At 33.6% G+C, this 27,916-nt stretch overlaps 1 protein-coding gene across 1 annotated transcript; it reads left to right on the top strand.

Moving 5' to 3' along the window:
- Position 1: 1 nt before the first annotated feature.
- Positions 2-27,418, top strand: LOC134700559 (fibronectin type 3 and ankyrin repeat domains 1 protein-like). Its single transcript, XM_063561938.1, has 8 exons — positions 2-101; positions 498-613; positions 1,174-1,272; positions 3,036-3,143; positions 12,704-12,775; positions 25,073-25,124; positions 25,652-25,811; positions 27,274-27,418. The coding sequence occupies exons 1-8, from the start codon at positions 2-4 to the stop codon at positions 27,416-27,418; spliced, it is 852 nt and encodes a 283-aa protein (XP_063418008.1).
- Positions 27,419-27,916: the final 498 nt, after the last annotated feature.

Here is a 27,916-nt window from a genome sequence, read left to right as displayed (position 1 = left end):
GATGTCAGTTGTATTATTCCAGGGTAGTGGAGAGACAGCATTAATGAGGGCTGCCCAGGAAGGACACCTGGAGATCTGTAGATTCCTCATTGATACAGGATGTAAGATCGACATCACAGATGTATGTTATCTACTTAGTCTGATCACATAACTATTAATCTACACTAAATCATGTTGTTAATTAGACAGGTTTAATGAACAAATATTTGTAATAATCATATAAAGTGGGGTCTCATTTTGTTTGTTTTGTTCTACTGAATCCATTGATATAATTATTTTACACATTTCTTGAAAAAAATCTTTTTTTTAAGATATCAGGTTTAATGGAAGTTTTGACATTTCACAACAAACCATGTTTATTTATTGTTTATATACAATATAAATACAAGTGTGACTGGTCATTTTATTCAGTTTTGACCACTGATTCATGTGATATATATTTAGTTTATATTTATTACACAACATTGTCCAGTTTATCAGACAAGTTTTGATGTCAGTTGTATTATTCCAGTATAGAGGACTGACAGCATTAATGTGGGCTGCCAGTGGAGGACACCTGGAGATCTGTATACTCCTCATTGATACAGGATGTAAGATCGACATCACAACACCAGTATGTTATCTACTTAGTCTGATCACATTACTATTAATCTACACAAAATCATGTTGTTAATTAGACAGGTTTAATGAACAAATATTTGTAATAATTATATAAAGTGGGGTCTCATTTTACTCATATTATTGTTCTGAATTAGAAAATATTACACCTTTTCATGTTTCTTAAAAAAAAACATTTTATTAAAATGAATGATAATACTGAATCTACACTAAATCCTGTTGTTAATCAGACAGTTTTAATAAACAAATATTTGTAATAATCATATAAAGTGGGGTCTCATTTTGTTTGTTTTGTTCTACTGAATCCATTGATATAATTATTTTACACATTTCTTGAAAAAAATATTTTTTTAAGATATCAGGTTTGATGGAAGTTTTGACATTTCACAACAAAACATGTTTATTGTTTGTTTATATACAATATAAATACAAGTGTGACTGGTCATTTTATTCAGTTTTGACCACTGATTCATGAGATATATATTTTGTTTATATTTATTACATAACATTGTCCAGTTTATCAGACAAGTTTTGATGTCAGTTGTATTATTCCAGGGTTGGGGAGAGACAGCATTAATGAGGGCTGCCAGGTTAGGACACCTGGAGATCTGTCGTCTCCTCATTGATAGAAGATGTAAGATCGACATCACAGATGTATGTTATCTACTTAGTCTGATCACATTACTATTAATCTACACTAAATCATGTTGTTAATCAGACAGTTTTAATGAACAAATATTTGTAATAATTATATAAAGTGGGGTCTCATTTTGTTTGTTTTGTTCTACTGAATCCATTGATATAATTATTTTACACATTTCTTGAAAAAAATATTTTTTTAAGATATCAGGTTTAATGGAAGTTTTGACATTTCACAACAAAACATGTTTATTTACTGTTTATATACAATATAAATACAAGTGTGACTGGTCATTTTATTCAGTTTTGACCATAGATTCATGAGATATATATTTTGTTTATATTTATTACACAACATTGTCCAGTTTATCAGACAAGTTTTGATGTCAGTTGTATTATTCCAGGAGTTGTTAGGACAGACAGCATTAATGAAGGCTGCCAGGTGGGGACACCTGGAGATCTGTCGTCTCCTCATTGATACAGGATGTAAGATCGACATCACAAATGTATGTTATCTACTTAGTCTGATCACATAACTATTAATCTACACTAAATCCTGTTGTTAATTAGACAGTTTTAATGAACAAATATTTGTAATAATTATATAAAGTGGGGTCTCATTTTACTCGTATTATTGTTCTGAATCAGAAATTATAATTCTTTTTCGTGTTTCTTTAAAAAAATTTTTTTTTATTAAAATGAATGACTATACTGAATTTACACTACATCCTGTTGTTAATCAGACAGTTTTAATGAACAAATATTTGTAAGAATCATATAAAGTGGGGTCTCATTTTACTTGTTTTGTTCTACTGAATCCATTGATATAATTATTTTACACATTTCTTCAAAAAAAAATTTTTTTAAGATATCAGGTTTAATGGAAGTTTTGACATTTCACAACAAAACATGTTTATTTATTGTTTATGTACAATATAAATACAAGTGTGACTGGTCATTGTATTTAGTTTTGACCACTGATTCATGTGATATATATTTTGTTTATATTTATTACACAACATTGTCCAGTTTATCAGACAAGTTTTGATGTCAGTTGTATTATTCCAGTATGATGGAGAGACAGCATTAATGAGGGCTGCCTGGGAAGGACACCTGGAGATCTGTAAACTCCTCATTGATACAGGATGTAAGATCGACATCACAAATGTATGTTATCTACTTAGTCTGATCACATTACTATTAATCTACACTAAATCATGTTGTTAATTAGACAAGTTTAATGAACAAATATTTGTAATAAATATATCAAGTGGGGTCTCATTTTACTCGTATTATTGTTCTGAATTAGAAAATATTACTCCTTTTCATGTTTCTTAAAAAAAATATTTGATTAAAATGAACAATTATACTGAATTCGAATCTACGCTAAATCCTGTTGTTAATCAGACAGTTTTAACGAAACAAAGATGTGTATGAATCATATAAAGTGGGGTCTCATTTTGTTTGTTTTGTTCTACTGAATCCATTGATATAATTATTTTACACATTTCTTGAAAAAAATATTTTTTTAAGATATCAGGTTTAATGGAAGTTTTGACATTTCACAACAAAACATGTTTATTTATTGTTTTAATACAACATAAATACAAGTGTGACTGGTCATTGTATTCAGTTTTGACCACTGATTCAAGTGATATATAACATTGTCCAGTTTATCAGACAAGTTTTAATGTCAGTTGTAGGATATGTTGTATATTATTGATATTGATAACACAGTATTGTCCATAATATTTACATGTTATTTGGTTATATTATAGAACGATGGATACACAGCTTTACATGCAGCTGCTGAGAGGGGATATCTACAGACCACAAGATGTCTGGTAGAACAGGGAGGTGCCAATCCCTTGGTAAAAACACATGAGGTAATATTTTATAGTATATACCCAGTGTTCAACTATTGAGTAATGAATCACTAAAAGGATGTATAAGATATGGTTGGTCAAATGGATTTTTTAAAGGCTATAGTCAAAAGTCAAATGATTATTTAAATTTGACTTAACATATAAAAATGTTTTATAGACTTGGATGGTTAAATTTTACTATAAAACACATGAACATAATATTTTTATCAAAATCTTCCAACATCTAATGCTTTTAATTAGACCACTTGCACATTTTGGGTGATAAGTTGTACCAGAAATGTTTATTTTTATTCAAAAATGTGTATGGATAAACAATAAGATTGGACTAAAACCAGTGTAAATAAACTGTCAAACAACAATCTGTTGTCTTGACAATTATAACAAAATTATTAATTGGTATCAAAATATTCTAAGCAATGTGTTCATGGTGTTTTAAATGTTTAAACAGATGCAAACAAAGACTTGAGGTGGGACTTGACAGATAATTTTTTGAATCAAGAAATTAACTAGACAATATTTATATGATTCAAAAGAGGGGAAATAAAAATTGGCTATTTATTTCATATTATTGGCAGTTTCAAAAAATTTAGTTCAATTATTTGAAATAGATACTCATATGACAACTGGAAATTTCTTCAAATTCCTGTTTTCATATTTGTTAATTTCCTTATTTATACAATATCAATGTAAACACTAAAAACCATGAAATACTGTAAAATAACAATATACAGATATAGGAGGGTGTGGATTCAGTATTCATGTATAAGGAGGGTGTGGATTGGGAACAGATATAGGACAGTGTGGATGGGGTATACATATATAGGAGGGTGTGGATGGAGTATACAGAAATAGGAGATGGATTGGGAACAGATATAGGACAGTGTGGATGGGGTATACATATATAGGAGGGTGTGGATGGAGTATACAGAAATAGGAGATGATGGATAGGGTATACAGATATAGGAGAGTGTGAATTGGGTATACAGATATAGGAGGGTGTGGATAGGGTATACAAACATAGGAGGGTGTGGATAGGGTATACAGACATAGGAGGGTGTGGATAAGGTATACAGACAGAAGGGTGTGGATAGGGTATACAGATATAGGAGGGTGTGGATAGGGTATACAGACATATGAGGGTGTGGATAGGGTATACAGACATAGGAGGGTGTGGATAGGGTATACCGACATAGGAGGGTGTGGATAGGGTATGCAGACATAGGAGGGTGTGGAAAGGGTATACAGATATAGAAGGGTGTTGATGGGGTATACAGATATAGCAAGGTGGGGATGGGGTAAACAGATATAGGAGAGTGTGGTTGGGGTATACAGGTATAGAAGGGTGTGGATGGGTTATACATATATAGGAGGGTGTGGAGAGGGTATACATATTTGGGAGGGTAGGGAAGGGGTGTACAGATACAGAAGGTAGTGGAGGTGGTTTACAGATATAGGAGGTTGTGGATGGGGTATACAGTTAAAGGAGGTTGTGGATGGGGTATACATATATAGGAGGGTGTGGATGGGGTTTACAGATATAGGAGGGTGTGGAGGGGGTATACTGGAGGGTGTGGATGGAGTATACAGATATAGGAGGGTATGGATGGGGTATACATATATAGGAGGATTGGATGGGGTATACATATAGGAGGGTGTTTATGGGTATACATATATAGGAGGGTGTGTATGGACTAAACATATATAGGAGGGTGTGGATGGGATATACAAATATAGAAGGGTGTGGATTGGATATACAGATATAGTAGGGTGTGGATGGGATATACATATATAGGAGGGTGTAGATGGGATATACAGATATAGAAGGGTGTGGATGGGATATACAGATATAGAAGGGTGTGGATGGGATATACAGATATAGGAGGGTGTGGATGGGGTTACAGATATAGGCCGGTGTGTATGGACTATACAGATAGAGAAGGGTGTGGATGGTGTTTACAGATATAGGAGGGTAAGGATGGGGTATACAGATATAAGAGGGTGTGGATGGATATACAGATATAGAAGGGTGTATATGGGCTATATAGAAATAGGAGGGTGTGTATCAGGGGTTAAGAAATTTTGTTATAGCTCACTAGCTCAGGGCTTATTGGTAGCAGGATTTTACTAGCCCTGTTGGAAGAACTACAAGTCCAACAAAACTTACCTGCTAGCCCTAGAATGCCTTACAATTTCAGAGTTTGCTGCAATAACAATGAATTCTATAAACATAACAATTTGTATCCATTGTACAGTAGATTTTTGCAAATTGGATACCCAAAACTTATGTCAGCAAAAAATATCCCATTAGTAGATATATTCAATTAATCGATAATTGAATATTCACTGAATATTCTGATATAATGAGTTGACCAAATCTGGAGATGATACAAGTCTTGACCACTGCTATACATGGGTATATAAAAGCTAGGATTGAAGGGGTTTTTATCAGGTACATTTTTGTACATCATCAGTTTGTGTAAAAGAATTATCAGCTGGTTAATTATCTAATGCTCATATTTGTTTTCAGTTTTTAAATTCTATTTATTAAAATAGATTTAATGACCTTTACAAATTTATTCTTTAGTTTTCTATGTTGTGTCATGTGTACTATTGTTTGTCTGTTTGTCTTTTTCATTTTTAGCCATGGCGTTGTCAGTTTGTTTTAGATTTATGAGTTTGACTGTGTTGCCTTTTGTCTTTCGTCCCTCTTTTACATAAATATCACCATCCATAGTTTGAGTCTTTTATAATTGTTTTATAAATGATGTACAGTATTGTCAATATTTACATTTAACACAGGTAAGCTAATTGTGGGCTATAAATAGATTACAACCTGAGCACAGTCTCGAAACTGAAACTGTATTTGTTATAAATTTTATTTCTTTAAAAATCGAATTCATTTGAATATCAAGGAAGATAATCATGATTGATGAAATATTATTGCATCAAGTTTAAGTTTTCTGAAGACTGTTAATGTTTAGGTCATGGTTCACCGTTCTTGAGAATATAAGTACTAAATGGTGGCCCCATTGCCGGCAATGCTATTTTTAGCAATTATCTCCTTAAAAGGTGTTTTTAATAAACTAATTATGGAAAAACTGCTGTTGTCTAATTGAAGCTCGATATCTATTTGTGATTTTACCACACTCAAATATATATGGTCCCATGGCATTTCTTGGTGAATTTTGGGGTTTTTCACGATACCTTACGATTTCGCAAAAAATTTTCTCTAATTTTGATCAACATAAAAAAATATTTCCGGCCCCTCATCATATACATTTAAGGACAAATTTGTGCTTGCATGAAACTTCATTCATGATGCTTTCCAGAATAAAAATATAACTAGAGGCTCTAAAGAGCCTGTGTCGCTCACCTTGGTCTATGTGCATATTAAACAAAGGACACAAATGGATTCATGACAAAATTGTACTTTGGTGATGGTGATGTGTTTGAAGTTCTTACTTTACTGAACGATTTTGCTTCTTACAATTATATCTATCATGAACTTTGCCCATTAGTAACAGAGAACTATATTTGGTAAAAATTTACATAAATTTACCAAATTAATGAAAATTGTTAAAAATTGACTATAAAGGGCAATTACTCCTTAAGGGGTCAATTGACCATTTAGGTCATGTTGACTTATTTGTAGATCTTACTTTGCTGAACATTATTGCTGTTTACAGTTTATCGCTATCTATAATAGTATTCAAGATAACCAAAAACGGCAAAATTTCTTTAAAAATTACCAATTGGAGGGCAGCAACCCAACAACCAGTTGTCCAATTCATCTGAAAAATTCAGGGCAGATAGATATTGACTTGATTTACAATTTAACTTCTTGTCAGATTTGCTCTAGATGCTTTGGTTTCATAGTTATAAGCAAAAATTTGCATTTTACCCCTATGTTCTATTTTTAGCCGTGGCGGCCATCTTGGTTGAATGGCCAGGTCATCGGACACATTTTTCAAACTAGATACCCCAAAGATGATTGTGGCCTAGTAGTTTCAGTGGAGATTTTGTAAAAGATTACTTAGATTTATGAAAAATGGTTAAAGATTGATTATAAAGGGCAATAACTCCTAAAGGGGTCAACTGACCATTTTGGTCATGTTGACTTATTTGTAGATCTTACTTTGCTGAACATTATTGCTGTTTACAATTTATCTCTATCTATAATAATATTCAAGATAATAACCAAAAACAGCAAAATTTCCTCAAAATTACCAATTCAGGGGCAGCAACCCAACAACCGATTGACCGATTCATCTGAAAATTTCAGGGCAGATAGTTCTTGACCTGATAAACATTTTTATCCCATGTCGGATTTCCTCAAAATGCTTTGGTTTTTGAGTTATAAGCCAAAAACTGCATTTTACCCCTATGTTCTATTTTTAGGGGTGGCGGCCATCTTGGTTGGTTGACCAGGTCACGCCACACATTTTTTAAACTAGATACCCCAAAGATGATTGTGGCCAAGTTTGGATTAATTTGGCCAAGTAGTTTCAGAGGAGAAGATTTTTGTAAAAGATTACTTTAATTTACGAAAAATGGTTAAAAATTGACTATAAAGGGCAATAACTCCTAAATGGGTCAACTGACCATTTTGGTCATGTTGACTTATTTGTAGATCTTACTTTGCTGAACATTATTGCTGTTTACAATTTATCTCTATCTATAATAATATTTAAGATAATAACCAAAAACAGCAAAATTTCCTCAAAATTACCAATTCAGGGGCAGCAACCCAACAACCGATTGACCGATTCATCTGAAAATTTTAGGGCAGATAGATCTTGACCTGATCCCATGTCAGATTTCCTCAAAATGCTTTGGTTTTTGAGTTATAAGCCAAAAACTGCATTTTACCTCTTTGTTCTATTTTTAGCGGTGGCGGCCATCTTGGTTGGTTGACCAGGTCACGCCACACATTTTTAGCTCACCTGGCCCGAAGGGCCAAGTGAGCTTTTCTCATCACTTGGCGTCCGGCGTCCGTCGTCCGTCGTCGTCCGTCGTCGTCCGTCGTCCGTCGTCGTCGTCGTCCGTCGTCGTTAACTTTTACAAAAATCTTCTCCTCTGAAACTACTGGGCCAAATCAAACCAAACTTGGCCACAATCATCATTGGGGTATCTAGTTTAAAAAATGTGTGGCGTGACCCGGTCAACCAACCAAGATGGCCGCCACGGCTAAAAATAGAACATAGGGGTAAAATGCAGTTTTTGGCTTATAACTCAAAAACCAAAGCATTTAGAGCAAATCTGACATGGGGTAAAAATGTTTATCAGGTCAAGATCTATCTGCCCTGAAATTTTCAGATGAATCGGTCAATCGGTTGTTGGGTTGCTGCCCCTGAATTGGTAATTTTGGAGAAATTTTGCTGTTTTTGGTTATTATCTTGAATATTATTATAGTTAGAGATAAACTGTAAACAGCAATAATGTTCAGCAAAGTAAGATCTACAAATAAGTCAACATGACCAAAATGGTCAGTTGACCCGTTTAGGAGTTATTGCCCTTTATAGTCAATTTTTAACCATTTTTCGTTAATTAAAGTAATCTTTTACAAAAATCTTCTCCTCTGAAACTACTTGGCCAAATTAATCCAAACTTGGCCACAATCATCTTTGGGGTATCTAGTTTAAAAAATGTGTGGCGTGACCTGGTCAACCAACCAAGATGGCCGCCACGGCTAAAAATAGAACAAAGGGGTAAAATGCAGTTTTTGGCTTATAACTCAAAAACCAAAGCATTTTGAGGAAATCTGACATGGGATAAAAATGTTTATCAGGTCAAGATCTATCTGCCTTAAAATTTTCAGATGAATCGGTCAATCGGTTGTTGGGTTGCTGCCCCTGAATTGGTAATTTTGAGGAAATTTGCTGTTTTTGGTTATTATCTTGAATATTATTATAGATAGAGATAAACTGTAAACAGCAATAATGTTCAGCAAAGTAAGATCTACAAATAAGTCAACATGACCAAAATGGTCAGTTGACCCGTTTAGGAGTTATTGCCCTTTATAGTCAATTTTTAACCATTTTTCGTAAATTAAAGTAATCTTTTACAAAAATCTTCTCCTCTGAAACTACTTGGCCAAATTAATCCAAACTTGGCCACAATCATCTTTGGGGTATCTAGTTTAAAAAATGTGTGGCGTGACCTGGTCAACCAACCAAGATGGCCGCCACTGCTAAAAATAGAACATAGGGGTAAAATGCAGTTTTTGGCTTATAACTCAAAAACCAAAGCATTTAGAGCAAATCTGACATGGGATAAAAATGTTTATCAGGTCAAGAACTATCTGCCCTGAAATTTTCAGATGAATCGGTCAATCGGTTGTTGGGTTGCTGCCCCTGAATTGGTAATTTTGAGGAAGTTTTGCTGTTTTTGGTTATTATCTTGAATATTATTATAGATAGAGATAAATTGTAAACAGCAATAATGTTCAGCAAAGTAAGATCTACAAATAAGTCAACATGACCAAAATGGTCAGTTGACCCCTTTAGGAGTTATTGCCCTTTATAGTCAATCTTTAACCATTTTTCGTAAATCTAAGTAATCTTTTACAAAATCTCCACTGAAACTACTAGGCCACAATCATCTTTGGGGTATCTAGTTTGAAAAATGTGTCCGATGACCTGGCCATTCAACCAAGATGGCCGCCACGGCTAAAAAAAGAACATAGGGGTAAAATGCAGTTTTTTGCTTATAACTATAAAACCAAAGCATCTAGAGCAAATCTGACAAGAAGTTAAATTTTTAATCAAGTCAATATCTATCTGCCCTGAATTTTTCAGATGAATTGGACAACTGGTTGTTGGGTTTCTGCCCTCCAATTGGTAATTTTTAAAGAAATTTTGCCGTTTTTGGTTATCTTGAATACTATTATAGATAGCGATAAACTGTAAACAGCAATAATGTTCAGCAAAGTAAGATCTACAAATAAGTCAACATGACCTAAATGGTCAATTGACCCCTTAAGGAGTTATTGCCCTTTATAGTCAATTTTTAACAATTTTCATTAATTTGGTAAATTTATGTAAATTTTTACCAAATATAGTTCTCTGTTACTAATGGGCAAAGTTCATGATAGATATAATTGTAAGAAGCAAAATCGTTCAGTAAAGTAAGAACTTCAAACACATCACCATCACCAAAATACAATTTTGTCATGAATCCATTTGTGTCCTTTGTTTAATATGCACATAGACCAAGGTGAGCGACACAGGCTCTTTAGAGCCTCTAGTTTAAACTAGATACCCCAAAGATGATTGTGGCCAAGTTTGGATTAATTTGGCCAAGTAGTTTCAGAGGAGAAGATTTTTGTAAAAGATTACTTTAATTAACGAAAAATGGTTAAAAATTGACTATAAAGGGCAATAACTCTTAAACGGGTCAACTGACCATTTTGGTCATGTTGACTTATTTGTAGATCTTACTTTGCTGAACAATATTGCTGTTTACAGTTTATCTCTAACTATAATAATATTCAAGATAATAACCAAAAACAGCAAAATTTCTTCAAAATTACCAATTCAGGGGCAGCAACCCAACAACTGATTGACCGATTCATCTGAAAATTTCAGGGCAGATAGATCTTGACCTGATAAACATTTTTACCGCATGTCAGATTTGCTCTAAATGCTTTGGTTTTTGAGTTATAAGCCAAAAACTGCATTTTACCCCTATGTTCTATTTTTAGCCGTGGCGGCCATCTTGGTTGGTTGACCGGGTCACGCCACACATTTTTTAAACTAGATACCCCAATGATGATTGTGGCCAAGTTTGGTTTGATTTGGCCCAGTAGTTTCAGAGGAGAAGATTTTTGTAAAAGTTAACGACGACGGACGACGACGACGGACGACGACGGACGACGACGGACGACGGACGACGGACGCCAAGTGATGAGAAAAGCTCACTTGGCCCTTCGGGCCAGGTGAGCTAAAAATGATATAACAACCAATCACAGAGAGCCATCTATTTTTATCTCTTTGTCATGTTCCGTCATAAAATGGCTGCGCCCATGTAATTTCATTTGGTACATTGTAACCTTGAGGCTTCTTCACAGTATGTAAACAAAAACAAAATGGCGTCCATAAAATGTGCACATGTTTCAAATTGATATCTGACAAAATCAGGTTTCTGCTGTCAAAAGGGATTCACATTTATATTGCTATAAATTAATCAGAAGGAGGTACAATCAGGTTGCATAAGCAATGTATAATACCACCCCCTGTACAGACACATCGATATTGAAAGTACGGGATCCACCCAGAGTTATTTGTTCTATTTAAAAACTTGTACAAAATCAGTTTAAATTCTGGAAATCCCGGATGACGTAGTCGAATCTGATTGGCTAAGATAGAAAAGTGATGAGGGGATTTCCCCTTTTCAATTTTAGAAACGCCAAGATTTTTTTGTTACTAGTCCGTCGGGCATATTGGGTTACAAGTTTAGGTAGCCAGAGGTCTAAATGTTGTAATCCCGGGTGTCGGGCTAGTGGATTTCTTAACCCCTGTGTATATAGATGATAATTAAGGCAATGTATGTAAAGACAACTGTTTAGCCATTATATTCATATTCAACAAATGTTTTCCACCCACGGAGTTGTCACATGATAATATGACGTCAAAAAATGAACAAGTACAAAAGTACGGATGTTACGTTCCAGCGACAATCTCAACAGTGAATGGGCTATTCAAATATAGGAGACTTTGGATAGGGTATAAAGACATAGGAGGGTGTTGAGGGGTTTTACAGATATAGGAGAGTAGGGAAGGGGTATACAGATATAGAAGGGTAGGGAAGGGGTATACAGATATAGGAGGGTAGGGAAGGGGTATACAGATATAGGAGGGTGGGGAGGGGGTATACATATATAGGAGGGTGTGAGTGGGATATACAGATTTTAGAGGGTGTTGGTGGGAAATACAAGTATAGGAGGATGTGGATTGGGTATACAAATATAGAAGGTTGTGGATGGGTACACTAATGCAGGAGGGAGTGAATGGGTTTATACAGATATAGGAGGATGTAGAGGGTTTATCGAGATATAGGCAAACAGTTAATGAATAGAGAATAATTCGATACAATAATAGAATAATTCGATACAATAATATAAAGAATAGAGAATAATATAAGAATATAAAGAACTGTCAATAATCATAATACATTTGTAATGTGTCCAAAAAATGTAAAAAGATAGTTAAGGATAAAATCCCCCCATATCCCACACCCTTTGTGTAGATATAAGGATGCATTTATCATTCTTCAAACTGCAAAAAAAAATCAAGACCAAATGGGGACAGATGAAGCATTTATTCATATCCTTTAAAAAAAGAGTTAAAAGCCTATTTGAAGTCTTCAGAAAATTGTGAACAATAATCTGAATGTTGTCTGAAGAGATTTATTTAATGAAAGAAAATGATATGGTTAGTATATGTAAAAATAAAATAAAACACCACCAAGCTACTAATTGTAAGATATATGTTAAAAAAAGTCTTCTTTGTAATAAAAAAGATGAAAGCAATATAAAGATTTATCTGTTATGTGTATTTCAGGGTCAGACTCCATACGACTTAGCAGCAGAATGTATGCAAGGACAGTATAAAGAAGTGATGGAATACTTACAGGTACAAATATAGTGTTGAATTACAAATGCTTTAAGAAGAAAATAAATTACAAAATATAAAGAAATATAAAGCCAAGAAAACAAATGCTGCAAAACCAAGATTATTCAGGAGAAAAATCGTTAAACAATTAAACATTAGTCTTGAAAAAAAGATTTTAAATTGTAATGCAATAATTTGTAAACACAATTTTGATTGGACAACATCATATATTTGGGGACTTTAACTAGCTAAGCCATCATTTTTCAATTCACCAATTTATTGTTATGTGATTTCTTCAATAATCAACAAAAGTTATGGATGTTTTATACTTCATTCTAGAGTGAACGAGGCGAGAGCAAGTTTTTTAAATTCGATTTATAATATTCTTTCACAGACAGTATGTCGACAATTAACTGTGTTTTTTTTTTTAAATTTTATATAGAATGCTTAAAAATGGAGATAACTGTAATGTATTTTAGGCTTTGCCTTCGTAAAACTTTGCAAGTATCCTTTACCTAGTTGACTTCTCAGTTCTGTATCACTAGGCTTTTAACATTCAGGTTGTGAGTTTGTGTTCTTCATGTGGCAGGACTTCCTAAATTCACTCCAGCAATTGGGTTTCCACACATTTTTTTCGTATTGCTGTCACAAGTCAGAAGCCTGTAATCCAGTGGTTGTCTTTTGTTGCTGTGTTACCTATTTGTTTTGCGTTCATTTTTTTTGACAGAAATTAGTCCGTTAGTTTTTTTGTTTGAATTGTTTTACATTTGTCGTTTTGGGGCCTATTATAGCTTTGCTTATTGTTGAAGGCTGTACGGTGACCTACATTTGTTAATTTCTGTGTCATTTGGTCTCTTATGAAGAGTTGTCTCTGTCTTGAAATAGAAGTTCCTTCATTATATAAGTTCCAAATGGAAAAAGTATTCTGGAATATTATTTCCAGGGGAAAAAAATATTACAGTATATGTTGCTAACGGAATAAATGATATAGATTTTATTTCCCGACAGGAACAGATATTATGACATTGTTTATAACAAAGTTTTGTAGTGGAACATTGGTTAGGCCGAACGAATATCTCATTAGCAATCATACCACATCATCTCTGTCGAGCCTGCAACTTTTGTTGCAGAAAGCTCGACATAGGGATAGTGATCTGGCGGCAGCGGCGTTAGCTAACTTTTTAAAAGCTTTATATTTAAGAAGGTGGAAGACCTGGATGCTTCATACTTTGTATATAGATGCCTCATGTTACGAAGTTTCCGTCAGTCACATGTCAAATGTCCTTGACCTCATTTTCATGGTTCAGTGACCACTTGAAAAAAAGTTCAGATTTTTTGTAATGTTGAATTCTCTCTTATTATAAGTAATAGAATAATTATATTTGGTATGTGGGTACCTTGCAAGGTCCTCATGCTCGTCAGACTTGACCTCGACCTCATTTCATGGATCAGTGAACAAGGTTAAGTTTTGGTGGTCAAGTCCATATCTCAGATACTATAAGCAATAGGGCTAGTATATTCGGTGTATGGAAGGACTGTAAGGTGTACATGTCCAACTTGCAGGATTCATCTGACCTTGACCTCATTTTCATGGTTCAGTGGTTATAGTTAAGTTTTTGTGTTTTGGTCTGTTTTTCTCATACTTTATGCAATAGATCTACTATATTTGTTGTATGGAATGATTGTAAGGTGTACATGTCTGACCTTGACCTCATTTTCATGGTTGAGTGGTCAAAGTTAAGTTTTTGAGTATTGGTCTTTTTATCGAATACTATATGCCATGAAGGTCAACTATAATTGGTGTATGGAAATATTTTATGATCTATACGTCTAAAATCATCTGGGATATCTAGGTATAAATAAAAAAATACTTACCATCATTTTCACAATTTTCCCGGGTGTACCAGGTGAAATCATCCATAGATCACTCTGACAAATTTTGATTAATCTTTTTGTAAATTGGCTCAATATCTTTAATTGTTTTTACATAGCTAGGCGGTAATGGTAACGTTTTTTCCTGTAGATCAGTCCATATTGTAAACTTGGATATGTATGATAGCTCGTTTCGAAGCTGTGACATTTTCACATATGTGGTTAAATTTTCGGGGTACGAAGTGAGATTACTTTTTCCGTAAATTAGCAAACCCCGAACATCCTTTTGTGATGCGACTCCTTGTGGTAAAATATCCCCTTTTTAACACAATAAGTTCTTTGAAAATTTAATACTTTGAACACATTCAATAGCTTCATAGTTTTTTGCACATTTATTATATGTTCCTCTACTTTCCTAATCACCACAAATGATTAAGTTCAGTCATTTGTTAAAAATAGAAACATGTCCAATATCACTACACAGAGATTTTTTCTTTACACGTGACTTTTGAGTTCCTCATTTCGAGGCGCATTAGGGATGTTGTCCCATATAGGAGGGTGTCACTGTGGTTGGGATATACAGATATAGAAGGGTGTGGATGGGATATACATATATAGGAGGGTGTGGATAGGATATACAGATATAGAAGGGTGTGGATGGGGTTACAGATATAGGCGGGTGTGTATGGACTATACAGATAGAGGCGGGTGTGTATGGACTATACAGATAGAGAAGGGTGTGGATGGGGTTTACAGATATAGGATGGTAAGGATGGGGTATACAGATATAAGAGGGTGTGGATGGATATACAGATATAGAAGGGTGTGTATGGGCTATATAGATATAGGAGGGATTGTATATAGATGATAATTAAGACAATGTATGTAAAGACAACTGTTTAGCCATTATATTCATATACAACAAATGTATTTCCACCAACGTAGTTGTCACATGATAATATGACGTCAAAAAATGAACAAGTACAAAAGTACGGATGTTACGTTCCAATCTGGACAATCTCAACAGTGGATGGGCTATTCAAATATAGGAGTTAAGTTTTTGAGTATTGGTCTTTTTATCTAATACTATATGCCATAGGTCAACTATATTTGGTGTATGGAAATATTTTATGATCTATATGTCAGTCGCGGAGGTTTTATTTGACCTTGACCTCATTTTCACAGTTCATTGCTCAGTGTTAAGTTTTTGTGTTTTGGTCTATTTTTCTTAAACTATAAGTAATAGGTCAACTATATTTGTTGTATGGAAGCATTGTTAGCTGTACATGTCTGCCTGGCATGGTTCATCTGACCTTGACCTCATTTTCATGGTTCATTGGTCTATGTTTAGTTATCTTGGTTAATGTTAAGTTTATGTGACAGTTTTTAATAAAGCTTTATACTTAGGACTATCAACATAAGATCAATGATAAGTAAAGAAGGCGAGACATTTCAGCGTGTGTACTCTTGTTTATATTTAAGATTTTGATTTAATATTTGGTATATAGTTTACCATGACAAAATTACAGATCTATCTGATGATTTTTAGGCAGTTAAGCTGCCTTATGCGAGCACCCTGGATTTGGGTTCCCCCTGGGATTTTTTTGAAAAAAGTGCCATTGGTCTGATCTGGCAGGTCTGGTAGAAACTTTATAACTAATCAGACATTTTTTTCACACTTTTTATTATGAAAAAACATAAATATAAGGAAGATTACCTTAAATGATCGTCGATTTTCCCAAAACAGTTGATGTTCCCCATTTGAAAAAGTGCTAATAAAAAAGTTTTGCAAAGCTTTTTATCCTCTGTGCTTTTGATGAAGATGTAAGTAAACTATTGTAAGAATAATTTCATCGCTGAAAATGTTTGTAATGAAGGCCTTAAAATTTGCCAAATGGCGCATGGATATTATTTTGCGGCTATTTTTAATCAGTGACGCTGTTGAATTTGGTGGATTCCATCCTAATAAAGGTAAATATTTTTAAAAGCAGGAGGGAATTACGAAAGAAGAAGAAGAAAAGCATTGACTTACTTCCTCTCTGTATAAGTCTTGAATTTGTACTTGATTATTTTATTTGTACATTGTATGAGGATAAGTATTTTATTTTATTATTTAATGCAAGCTGATGTTATTATATAAGTCATCGTGTCTCTCCGTACTTGGTATGTATTGTGTAAAACCCCATTATACTCGATCAGGGCCTTTGTAATTTAAATCGGGACCTCATTTGAATACGTATTTATAGATTTTGTCGATGTCAAGGTAATTTCAAGATGGTTTCCTTTATCGTGTTTTTAGTTAAGGCTTTGGTGTTACAGACTGTTACATGTGTAACTCAAAAGGCATAAATAAACACCATTACTAGTGTTACTTGCTTCATGTTAATATTTAAAATCTATTTTCAATGTTATATTAAAGTTTTTTTTAAACCTGACAGGAAACCATAAGAAACCAAAAGCATTTTTTTTAGTTTTATTTTATTGCAAAATCTGCTTAAAATAATCTGAACAGTATACTTTTTCTTAAAATCCATCTTAAATGTAACAGTATTATAGAACTCCTAAATATGTGCTTGTTTTGAAAACAATTAGTACAATTTATTCAGAATTTTCCATATTTTCTCCATTGATACAGGATACCGTAATCGTTGTATCTTGATGTTTAAGCAAAAAAAATGTATTTATATTTGGTTTTGATATTCCAGTTATATACAATTTATTCCAAATCATTGGCAATGTAACATTCTTTAAATCCAGTAAAGAAAAAAACTTTTAACTTGGAATTAAAATCTTTAAAATAGTCACAATGTGATACTTTTGACCTGTACACCATCTACATGGTTTCCACATTTTAACCTACTTTAGTGGGCTAAAATCAATAAAGTACTTCCTTCCAAGTCATGCATGGTAAAAGTTTACTTCTCCTTTGACAAGTTTATTGCGTTTCTGATAAGTGTTTGCAGAACATGAATAAAAAATAATAATTAAAAACTGTGACAGGATTCCAACTTTGTACATTCTAAGTGTAACGGTATATTAACACGTATTTGTTATTAATATATATTTATTCACCTAAAATATCCAGTAATATTTACTGCTGAAGTTAAATCAATCCAATGAGCATTGGTACAATGATAAGAGACGTAATTTCAATTGATTTTTCCAAGGACTCTTCACGTCATTATCGGGAAACGAAGTGTGTTCTAACGTCTGTCAAATATGAAATAAATATGAAATCGATTTTGTCAAGTCATTGGGCATTTATTTTCACACAGGATCGTATGTAACATTATGCACATAGGAAAAATAACAGACCACCGGCGCAATCTCTTTGACAATTGTATTTTTCTCTTTTAACAAGACGAAACAAGTCTACAGATTATGTTTGCTAACATCCCGTTGGAAACAAAAACAATGTTTAGACCTAGTAAATTTGTACATCCGGCCGTAATGGCGTTATCACATGTTAGTCACGTGTTTCACGTATGACCGGAAATGGTTAGAACTTAAGGACAAAAACAATTTTAATAAATAACTGGACTTCTGTTTCGTGTGAAATGTAACGCATAACGACAACGTAATTTTCTTATTTAATTATTACGAAGATCAAAACAAGAATGTAAATCATCTCGGATTTACCTGTTTGAACATCTCGCGAGAGTTCATGTTTGCATATTGTTTTAAAGAATTCTATTACAACAAAGCAGATTACATCATCTAAAAATTGTGTTACGAAATCGGACAGAAAGATCACGCCACTGTTCTTACATCTGCTACATAAATACTTATAGTTCTCGGCATTTTCTTCTCACTATTCTTATTGGTCGATGTTCTTTGTTATTTGAAAGCAAAAGTTACGAATTTGCCGGTCACGATTATCTATAAATCAGTCAGCGTTATGCTCTTCGGAAGCAATAAGTAACGCGAGAAACGACACAAAAATACGGTTGTAGAATCTTTGAAATTTTATTTTTTTTTCTAGGGAAGAGTAGCATACACTTGTATGTTGATAAAAATAATGGCATCTTTAGATGAAGTTACGACTTTTCTTATAGTAATACACATTTTTATCACTTTTCTATAGTTATAGGAAACGGAGCCCAATAGCAAATTATGGTCCATATGTCAAAATTTTAAAGCAATAATATTATACCTATTTGTATTTGTTTTTATTTCAGCTTGATTCCAATCTCTGGCAATGGCTAATACAAGAAGAGGCAAGACATACATGTATATGTACAATACATGATTCTCTGTAGCAATTGGATTGTCTATTCACCCCTATAGTTCCACAACAACAATGAAACTCTAGACTACTACATGTATGATGTTATGAAGATATTTACATATACCTACATGTACATCTACATATTTGAACAATTTTGAAGATTGTTTATGCCAGGTCTAATCGTGTCGACTAATACAACAAGTTTTGATTCAGCTTTCTGACAGGAATTATTTATAAAATTACCAGCAATTACAACAAATGAATATTATTAATTGAGTTAAAAATTCAGCTTATTCGGACAGTGTAGTGATTTTGACGCGTATTGAAGTAGACATTAAACATGTTAATAAACGTTTCGAATTGATATCAAATTATGTGTAAATGCAGCATCGATTTATTTAATAAATTTAGAATATAGAAATATTAAAAAAGATGGACAAAATATTTGTATTAAATTTGTTGGAATTTTTGTCTTGCCAAAATTAAAGATGACAGAGTCAAAAAGAGAGGCATACATGTATATATAGGTGTGTTGTTTTGGCAGCATCAACAATGTATTACAAAAATATAGTTTGTGATTTTGTGATTAGGTCTAGTTTATGGGAGGTCAATGATATTTGGTAAGCAATTGTGGTAGCATCTATAGGTATATCTCATTACCAGACTATTTAGCCCCGTCCCCTTTGTCTATTGACTCTGAAACTTAGTTTACATCTGTTAGTGTTTGATTAGGTCAGTTATTGGGGAACAACTAGTGAACAGTCAATGATATTTGGTTTGCAGTTGTATGAACTTTGTCACTTTCAATTTCTATTGAGGACGGTTGGCCCTACCCCCTCAATTATTCTTTTTTTACTTGGAAACTTATGTTACTTTGAAATTTCATAAAGCTTTTGATTATTTTCTATGAAGGAAACCAATCGTCGTAAGTCAATGATGATTGCCATGCAGGTGAAGAAGTATTAGTACATCTCAGTTCCATAGAGGATATTTGGTCCTTACCCCTCAGTCATATGCATGATCTATTGACCTTGAACTTTTAACTAGTTTACTTGAATTATTTTGTTATTATTATAATTATGTCAGTTTAAGATACCAGTAATCTTAAGTCAAAGCCATTTGGTATGCAAACATATTGGTATTTAAAAGTTTCATTTCCATGGATATTATATAACCCCACCCTCTCATTATTGTTCATTGAATGACTTAGAAATAAGATATGTGTTAAGGTTTGTTTAAAGGGGAAAACTTATGAAAAGTCAATGGTATTTGAACATAATAATAATTTGGTAAGCAGTTGTATAAGTGTTGGCACATCTTATTTCCATAGGGATTGTTCAGCCCTGTACAATCAGTCATGGATCATTGTCTTTGAATATCAATGAATATATCTTACATGTTAGTGCGTTTCTATTTTAATTGTATTATTTGCATTATCAAAATAACAAATAGGCAAAACATGTCCCTGCATTAACAGCTGATTATAGATAAGACATGTAAAATTATTATAAAGATAAGAAGATGTGGAATGATAGCCAATGCATCATTATGAGACAACTATATATATATATCCACCAAAATGCAAATGAAGAAAGTAAGCAATTATAGTTAGGCAACCGTACAGGCTTCCAAAAAATGTTGTTTCATTGCTAGGCCATTATAACAACATCAGCATATATTGTAATATAACTTACAAGAAAATTACACCACTTCAGATAGTTTCAGCTATGATTTGATGATCGTGCATACAATGTAGGTGCACCAGCTGATGCAACTAAAACTGATTATATGGCATATTCATACTCTAGAATATAGTTGAATTAAACCATACACCACTGCTGGACCCCATTATTGAAATTATTATTCTGATAAGAATATTCCTCCATGCAGCCTGTAAATATTAGCAAAACCTACATGTATACTGCATAGTAAGCTTTAAAAGACCAGGAATTACAAATGTAAAACAATAAAACTAAAGCAGCCTGATTTATGTACAAAACAATTATGAAAAATGGATATGATATACAGCAACAATAACCAAATTACTGGGTCCTCAATATGGACAGGCACAAACTCTCCCCTTACATGGGACAGTGTACAGCATGTATAGTATGTGCATAATCACAGATATTGAACATTAAAAAAAATAATTGGACATAACTTTTGAAAGTGGCAGGATTGGATAGTGAAAACTTTAGGGTACAAACATTATTCAATACTTGAGAAATAGCCGAGATAAATATTTTCACCAATTATTCCACAATATTCGTCTTAACTTCTGGCAAGTTCTGCCAAGTTTGCCTCTGCTTTTTTTTACTTAACTGCCTACAGCGTCTTTGGTGCTTTGATTTGAAGAGTTATCGTCCTGTCATGCAAGTAATCAGTTTTCCACACATTTTTTTTGTCATGCTTTAAGATTATGATTTGATATTTGGTATATAGTTTGACCATGACAAGTTACAGATCAAGTTCGGATATTTGTTCTGAGTTTTCGTCCTTGGACTTGAAAAATTCATGCAATTAATCAATTTTTCAAAAAGCTTTTTTTTATTATGTTTGAAGATATTGATTTGATATTTGGTACATAGTGTTACCTTGACAAGTTATAGTTCAAGATCAAATTTTGTTTTGGTTCTGATAATCAGTTTGCAGAGTTATGGTTCTTGGGATTCGCGCAGGTACTCAGTTTACGACATCTTATTCCGTCATGGTTGAAGATATTGATGTAATATTTGTTATATAGTTGACAACATGACAATTAATAGATCAAGATATAATTTTGTTTTGATAAAATGAATTTTAACAGGTGGGGGGGGGGGGGGGGGGCTGTATTGCAATGCAATAGTCTCCAACATGCAAATTCTTGTTTTCTTTTTTTAAGCAGAAGAGATCAATATAACATGATCTAAAAATGTCAACCTGACCAAAAACAATGGACCATAGGAGTTATGGACCTTAAATGACATTTTTTTACAAATTATAATGCTTTCCAATATCTGTGAAAACAATGATTAAGAAGTTAAACTGAAACTGCAAAAATAATCAGAAATGCACGGTCTATAAAACTGCTGATACAACCTTAACAACTGGATGACTGATAAAGGAATTATAGCCTTAAAATACGAAATATGGCTGCCATATAAATAGAACATGAGGGTCAAATGCATTAACTGTATTTGTCTTGCTAATGGATGTTAAAGAACCAACAATTAATCAATCATTAATTGTCTTTTATCTTGAAAACCACAACTGATTGAAAAACTATCTGTCAGGAGCAAAAATGCTCTGATTGTCAAGATCTACATACCTCCTATATTCACAAAATAATCTTGTTACACTGCTTCCGACAATGAGCTAATGTGAGGTGCATTCATCTCCAATCTTAATTGACCAGCCGAAGGTCCATGGTTACCCGAGGCTACTCAGGCTTCCTCCACCAATAAAAATTTACCGCAATGATGAAGTAAATAATTCTGAAAGTTGTGTTTACCACCGTCAATCAATCAAGTAATGAATTCAATTTAGTTTTGGCAAAAATGCCAAAGTGAGCGATACAAGTTTGATTGAGCCTCTTGTTTATTTTCATTTCTGTGTTTTATCTTTAAAACTTTAACACTTGGTCAAAATGATCAATAAGGTTTTTCCTGCATAATGTGTAATTTTTGTTTGGACAGAAATACCTGCAAGGGGATTTTACAAATTCAAAAAAACCTGTTCCCTTTAAACTTTTAAATATATCTCTCTTTTATCTTGAAAAATAGGAAAAAGTGTTCAATATGTTTCATGTAATGTGGAGCATTTGTATTATATTTTTAGCTCACCTGGCCCGAAGGGCCAAGTGAGCTTTTCTCATCACTTGGCGTCCGTCGTCCGTCGTCCGTCGTCGTCCGTCGTCGTCCGTCGTCCGTCGTCGTCGTCGTCCGTCGTCGTTAACTTTTACAAAAATCTTCTCCTCTGAAACTACTGGGCCAAATCAAACCAAACTTGGCCACAATCATCATTGGGGTATCTAGTTTAAAAAATGTGTGGCGTGACCTGGTCAACCAACCAAGATGGCCGCCACGGCTAAAAATAGAACATAGGGGTAAAATGCAGTTTTTGGCTTATAACTCAAAAACCAAAGCATTTAGAGCAAATCTGACATGGGGTAAAAATGTTTATCAGGTCAAGATCTATCTGCCCTGAAATTTTCAGATGAATCGGTCAATCGGTTGTTGGGTTGCTGCCCCTGAATTGGTAATTTTGAAGAAATTTTGCTGTTTTTGGTTATTATCTTGAATATTATTATAGTTAGAGATAAACTGTAAACAGCAATAATGTTCAGCAAAGTAAGATCTACAAATAAGTCAACATGACCAAAATGGTCAGTTGACCCGTTTAGGAGTTATTGCCCTTTATAGTCAATTTTTAACCATTTTTCGTTAATTAAAGTAATCTTTTACAAAAATCTTCTCCTCTGAAACTACTTGGCCAAATTAATCCAAACTTGGCCACAATCATCTTTGGGGTATCTAGTTTAAAAAATGTGTGGCGTGACCTGGTCAACCAACCAAGATGGCCGCCACGGCTAAAAATAGAACAAAGGGGTAAAATGCAGTTTTTGGCTTATAACTCAAAAACCAAAGCATTTTGAGGAAATCTGACATGGGATAAAAATGTTTATCGGGTCAATATCTATCTGCCCTAAAATTTTCAGATGAATCGGTCAATCGGTTGTTGGGTTGCTGCCCCTGAATTGGTAATTTTGAGGAAATTTTGCTGTTTTTGGTTATTATCTTGAATATTATTATAGATAGAGATAAACTGTAAAAAGCAATAATGTTCAGCAAAGTAAGATCTACAAATAAGTCAACATGACCAAAATGGTCAGTTGACCCGTTTAGAAGTTATTGCCCTTCATAGTCAATTTTTAACCATTTTTCGTAAATTTAAGTAATCTTTTACAAAAATCTTCTCCTCTGAAACTACTTGGCCAAATTAATCCAAACTTGGCCACAATCATCTTTGGGGTATCTAGTTTAAAAAATGTGTGGCGTGACCTGGTCAACCAACCAAGATGGCCGTTACCGCTAAAAATAGAACATAGGGGTAAAATGCAGTTTTTGGCTTATAACTCAAAAACCAAAGCATTTTGAGGAAATCTGACATGGGATAAAAATGTTTATCAGGTCAAGAACTATCTGCCCTGAAATTTTCAGATGAATCGGTCAATCAGTTGTTGGGTTGCTGCCCCTGAATTGGTAATTTTGAGGAAATTTTGCTGTTTTTGGTTATTATCTTGAATATTATTATAGATAGAGATAAATTGTAAACAGCAATAATGTTCAGCAAAGTAAGATCTACAAATAAGTCAACATGACCAAAATGGTCAGTTGACCCCTTTAGGAGTTATTGCCCTTTATAGTCAATCTTTAACCATTTTTCATAAATCTAAGTAATCTTTTACAAAATCTCCACTGAAACTACTATGCCACAATCATCTTTGGGGTATCTAGTTTGAAAAATGTGTCCGATGACCTGGCCATTCAACCAAGATGGCCGCCACGGCTAAAAATAGAACATAGGGGTAAAATGCAGTTTTTTGCTTATAACTATGAAACCAAAGCATCTAGAGCAAATCTGACAAGAAGTTAAATTGTTAATCAAGTCAATATCTATCTGCCCTGAATTTTTCAGATGAATTGGACAACTGGTTGTTGGGTTGTTGCCCTCCAATTGGTAATTTTTAAAGAAATTTTGCCGTTTTTGGTTATCTTGAATACTATTATAGATAGCGATAAACTGTAAACAGCAATAATGTTCAGCAAAGTAAGATCTACAAATAAGTCAACATGACCTAAATGGTCAATTGACCCCTTAAGGAGTTATTGCCCTTTATAGTCAATTTTTAACAATTTTCATTAATTTGGTAAATTTATGTAAATTTTTACCAAATATAGTTCTCTGTTACTAATGGGCAAAGTTCATGATAGATATAATTGTAAGAAGCAAAATCATTCAGTAAAGTAAGAACTTCAAACACATCACCATCACCAAAATACAATTTTGTCATGAATCCATTTGTGTCCTTTGTTTAATATGCACATAGACCAAGGTGAGCGACACAGGCTCTTTAGAGCCTCTAGTTATTTCTATGTGGTTTATAACTTAAAATTTTAATAGTTCTACAAGTGATATGATTAAAAATATATTTACAGTGCATATTACTCATTTTTCAGACTGTCATGTCAGAGAAATCTCCAGGTGACACTGCTGGACAAGAGAGAGAAGGTAATTTTTATTGACTTTTATTTCATTAGTTTTAACACATTTTCATGATTATACCCCACTCTAGGAATTGCAGAATGACAACATGTTTACTGTACGACTTTATCCAACTAATTGCATTGTATTGATGAGGCTTAAATTAAAATATTGTTTGTTTGCCCTTTACCGACCGACCCTATAAATTCGTTCCGCCTGAAAATCTTTTATTTGTATTTACCAGCAAGATTTTATTTTATTTTTCCGTTCCTACAAAAAATCTTATATTTGTATTTCCCGCTCAAAACTTTTTTACCGGAATCCTCGGGTTTTATCTTTCCTGTATGAGGTCTTGTCCGTTTTGTATCACGTGAGCGTTTGACATGAACACTCAGAGTTTCAAAGCATTTGTTTGAAATCGATGTTGAAAGCTTTGAAATCATGATACGACGAACGTTACTCTGTGTCTTTATACTTGAAGAGTAGGGTTCATTCAAAAAAAAATTTGTCCAATACAAAATTATCAACCTGTGTACAAAATATTTTGTAAACAGACGTTGTTTCCTATGAAGAAATGGCCTTTGGTGATCCGTTGATCAGGATGATTATGTTAACGATGCCTACGACCAGCATTGATATATTATTTACAGTCGGAAACCCGGTTGAAATAGAACAAAAGAATCGAAGCTCTTTGCTAGAGAAGGTGATGAATGTGTACTGTAATGTTTACTTTAGTGACAAAAAAGTTAAAAGTTAAAAGAAACAAACAAAATTACAATTTTCTTCTCAATTACGAAGTGTTTTATTTTAAAAACACCATTTGCATAAGTTTTCAATTTATCTAGTACATAGTTTAGCAGAACAATTAGATATCAAGTAGACGACATGGGTATATTTCAAGTTGGATGAAAAAAATGCATAATCTCTGATTTAAAAAACAAAATTACCTCGGAAGGAAAACATATCAATCTATCAGTTCAGTAATTTTAGTGTCTGCCCTTCCATTATGTGACTGTTTTTGACAATACGATGTACATATATCGAGTACTAGCACCATTAAGTCTGACATGCTAAATTACTGAAATCTTCACAATTCTAGCATTTTGGTTAAATTTTAGACGGTTTTCATGTAAAACGAAAGTGGCCGCATTCGTGTTCATCCATAATATTTAAATGTAAGTTGTATTTGATGATAATACATAACATATATAAAGGTTGAGGATGAACACGGATGCGGCCACTTTCATTTTCGCCAAAAAACATCTTAAAAGTGACATTTTTCAGCATATTTGGTAGATTTTTCATATTTGAGCTTGAATCGGAGCGTTTTTAATGACTAAATTAGTTAAAATCTTTCACATAAATTAATTGAATCAAATAAAATAAGTGATCAATATCTTTCGTCAGATGAACCTGAAATTTGAGGCCAAAATCGGTCCTAACCGGACCTACTCCTTTGCTCTTTGGTCAATATAATCCAAATAATAATGACGTCTTGAAATGTTATTTTGATATTTTGCTTAAACATCTCATCATAAATATTTGGACTTAGGTGGATTAAATGCCTTCGTTTGCAATTTTGCAAAACGGCTACATTTTATTCCGTTTTGAAATGCATTTACATGAAATATTGTAATGCCGACATTCCCCCCTTTTTATAGTAAACCTATGTCTGTATAGTTTCTCGAAATTATTGAGGATAAAACGATAGATGTTAGTGAGATGTCTAATGTTACAAGTAGTGTAAAACTTGTCATTGTTATTTTGGCTGTTGTTTTCATGATACGACAGATTTGTGTATGTTAGTTTGTTAAGAAGTTTTAGTTCACGTACTGATTCCGTATTTTCGCGGTAGTTACCTTATTATACAATAAACTCAAATAAAACTGTTCTAATGATCTACTAATAAATTTAAAGTCGAAACCCATCTTTATTGATGAAGATCAATCGTTGTTTACAAACAGTATCAACATTACGGGAGTTTCCCTAACATGATCCATGGTTGCCGATTGGTAAACAATATGTAACAAGCTCTGTCATTGGTCAGTCGAAAGTATAAATACCAAAACAACAACAGAAACGACGGCGTGTTTGGTCGACAAGAATGGGTAGTGACAAACTTTAATAAATGCTGGAATATGTAGCTTATTGAACGTTACCTTTGTTTTAATTTAAGGTTGTCTGTGCTGGTGCTAAGGGTGTCGGTGACGGTGCTAAGGCTTGTCGGTGACGGTGCTCAGGGTGTCGGTGAAGGTGCTAAGGGTGTGGGTGACGGTGCTGAGGTTATAGGTGCTAAGGTTGTGGGTGACGGTGACAAATAGTCACCAATCACGGTGACTGTGCTAAATACGGTTACCGGTGACAGTGACATTGCTATTGAAGGTGCACATTTAGAGTTCTGTTGGCGGTTTTGGCATGATTAATATGCAATTTAAGATGTTAAACTAAGTTGTTGTCTTCTTAGTTCTATAATGTAGAGGGGTGTTTTTTTTATCCTTTAATTAAGATTATAGAAAGATACAAAATAAGTGGCAACCTTGTTACTTGAATGTTGAATTAAACATGTAGTAGTTGTGTGTATCTATGGAAGACCATCCTGAACCAGGGACCTGACCCGACCCGTGACGAATCCTGCAAGACCCATTCTCTCCAGCGTGGATTATTATTGATATTAATAAAATATGAAACTTTATATTATTCAGATATTTTATTTCATAACTAAGAATTATATATAAATACACGTATACGTTTTCCCTTTCTGTAACGTGTTTTGGTCTGACGGTTAATAGGGGACGCCGAACCTTACACTTTATAGATCC

Source organism: Mytilus trossulus, unplaced genomic scaffold (genome assembly GCF_036588685.1).
Source record: "Mytilus trossulus isolate FHL-02 unplaced genomic scaffold, PNRI_Mtr1.1.1.hap1 h1tg000158l__unscaffolded, whole genome shotgun sequence".
NCBI lineage: Eukaryota > Metazoa > Mollusca > Bivalvia > Mytilida > Mytilidae > Mytilus > Mytilus trossulus.
This window is presented reverse-complemented; position numbering and strand designations above follow the sequence as displayed.

What these genes read in the sequence shown, in the direction of transcription:
- LOC134700559 (XM_063561938.1), top strand. Translation starts at nt 2, where the DNA reads ATGTCAGTTGTATTATTCCAGGGTAGTGGAGAGACAGCATTAATGAGG. An exon ending in CCTTGGTAAAAACACATGAG is followed by an intron (nt 3,144 to 12,703) that starts GTAATATTTTAT and finishes TGTGTATTTCAG; the next exon opens with GGTCAGACTCCATACGACTT. An exon ending in TGCTGGACAAGAGAGAGAAG is followed by an intron (nt 25,125 to 25,651) that starts GTAATTTTTATT and finishes TTTTGTAAACAG; the next exon opens with ACGTTGTTTCCTATGAAGAA.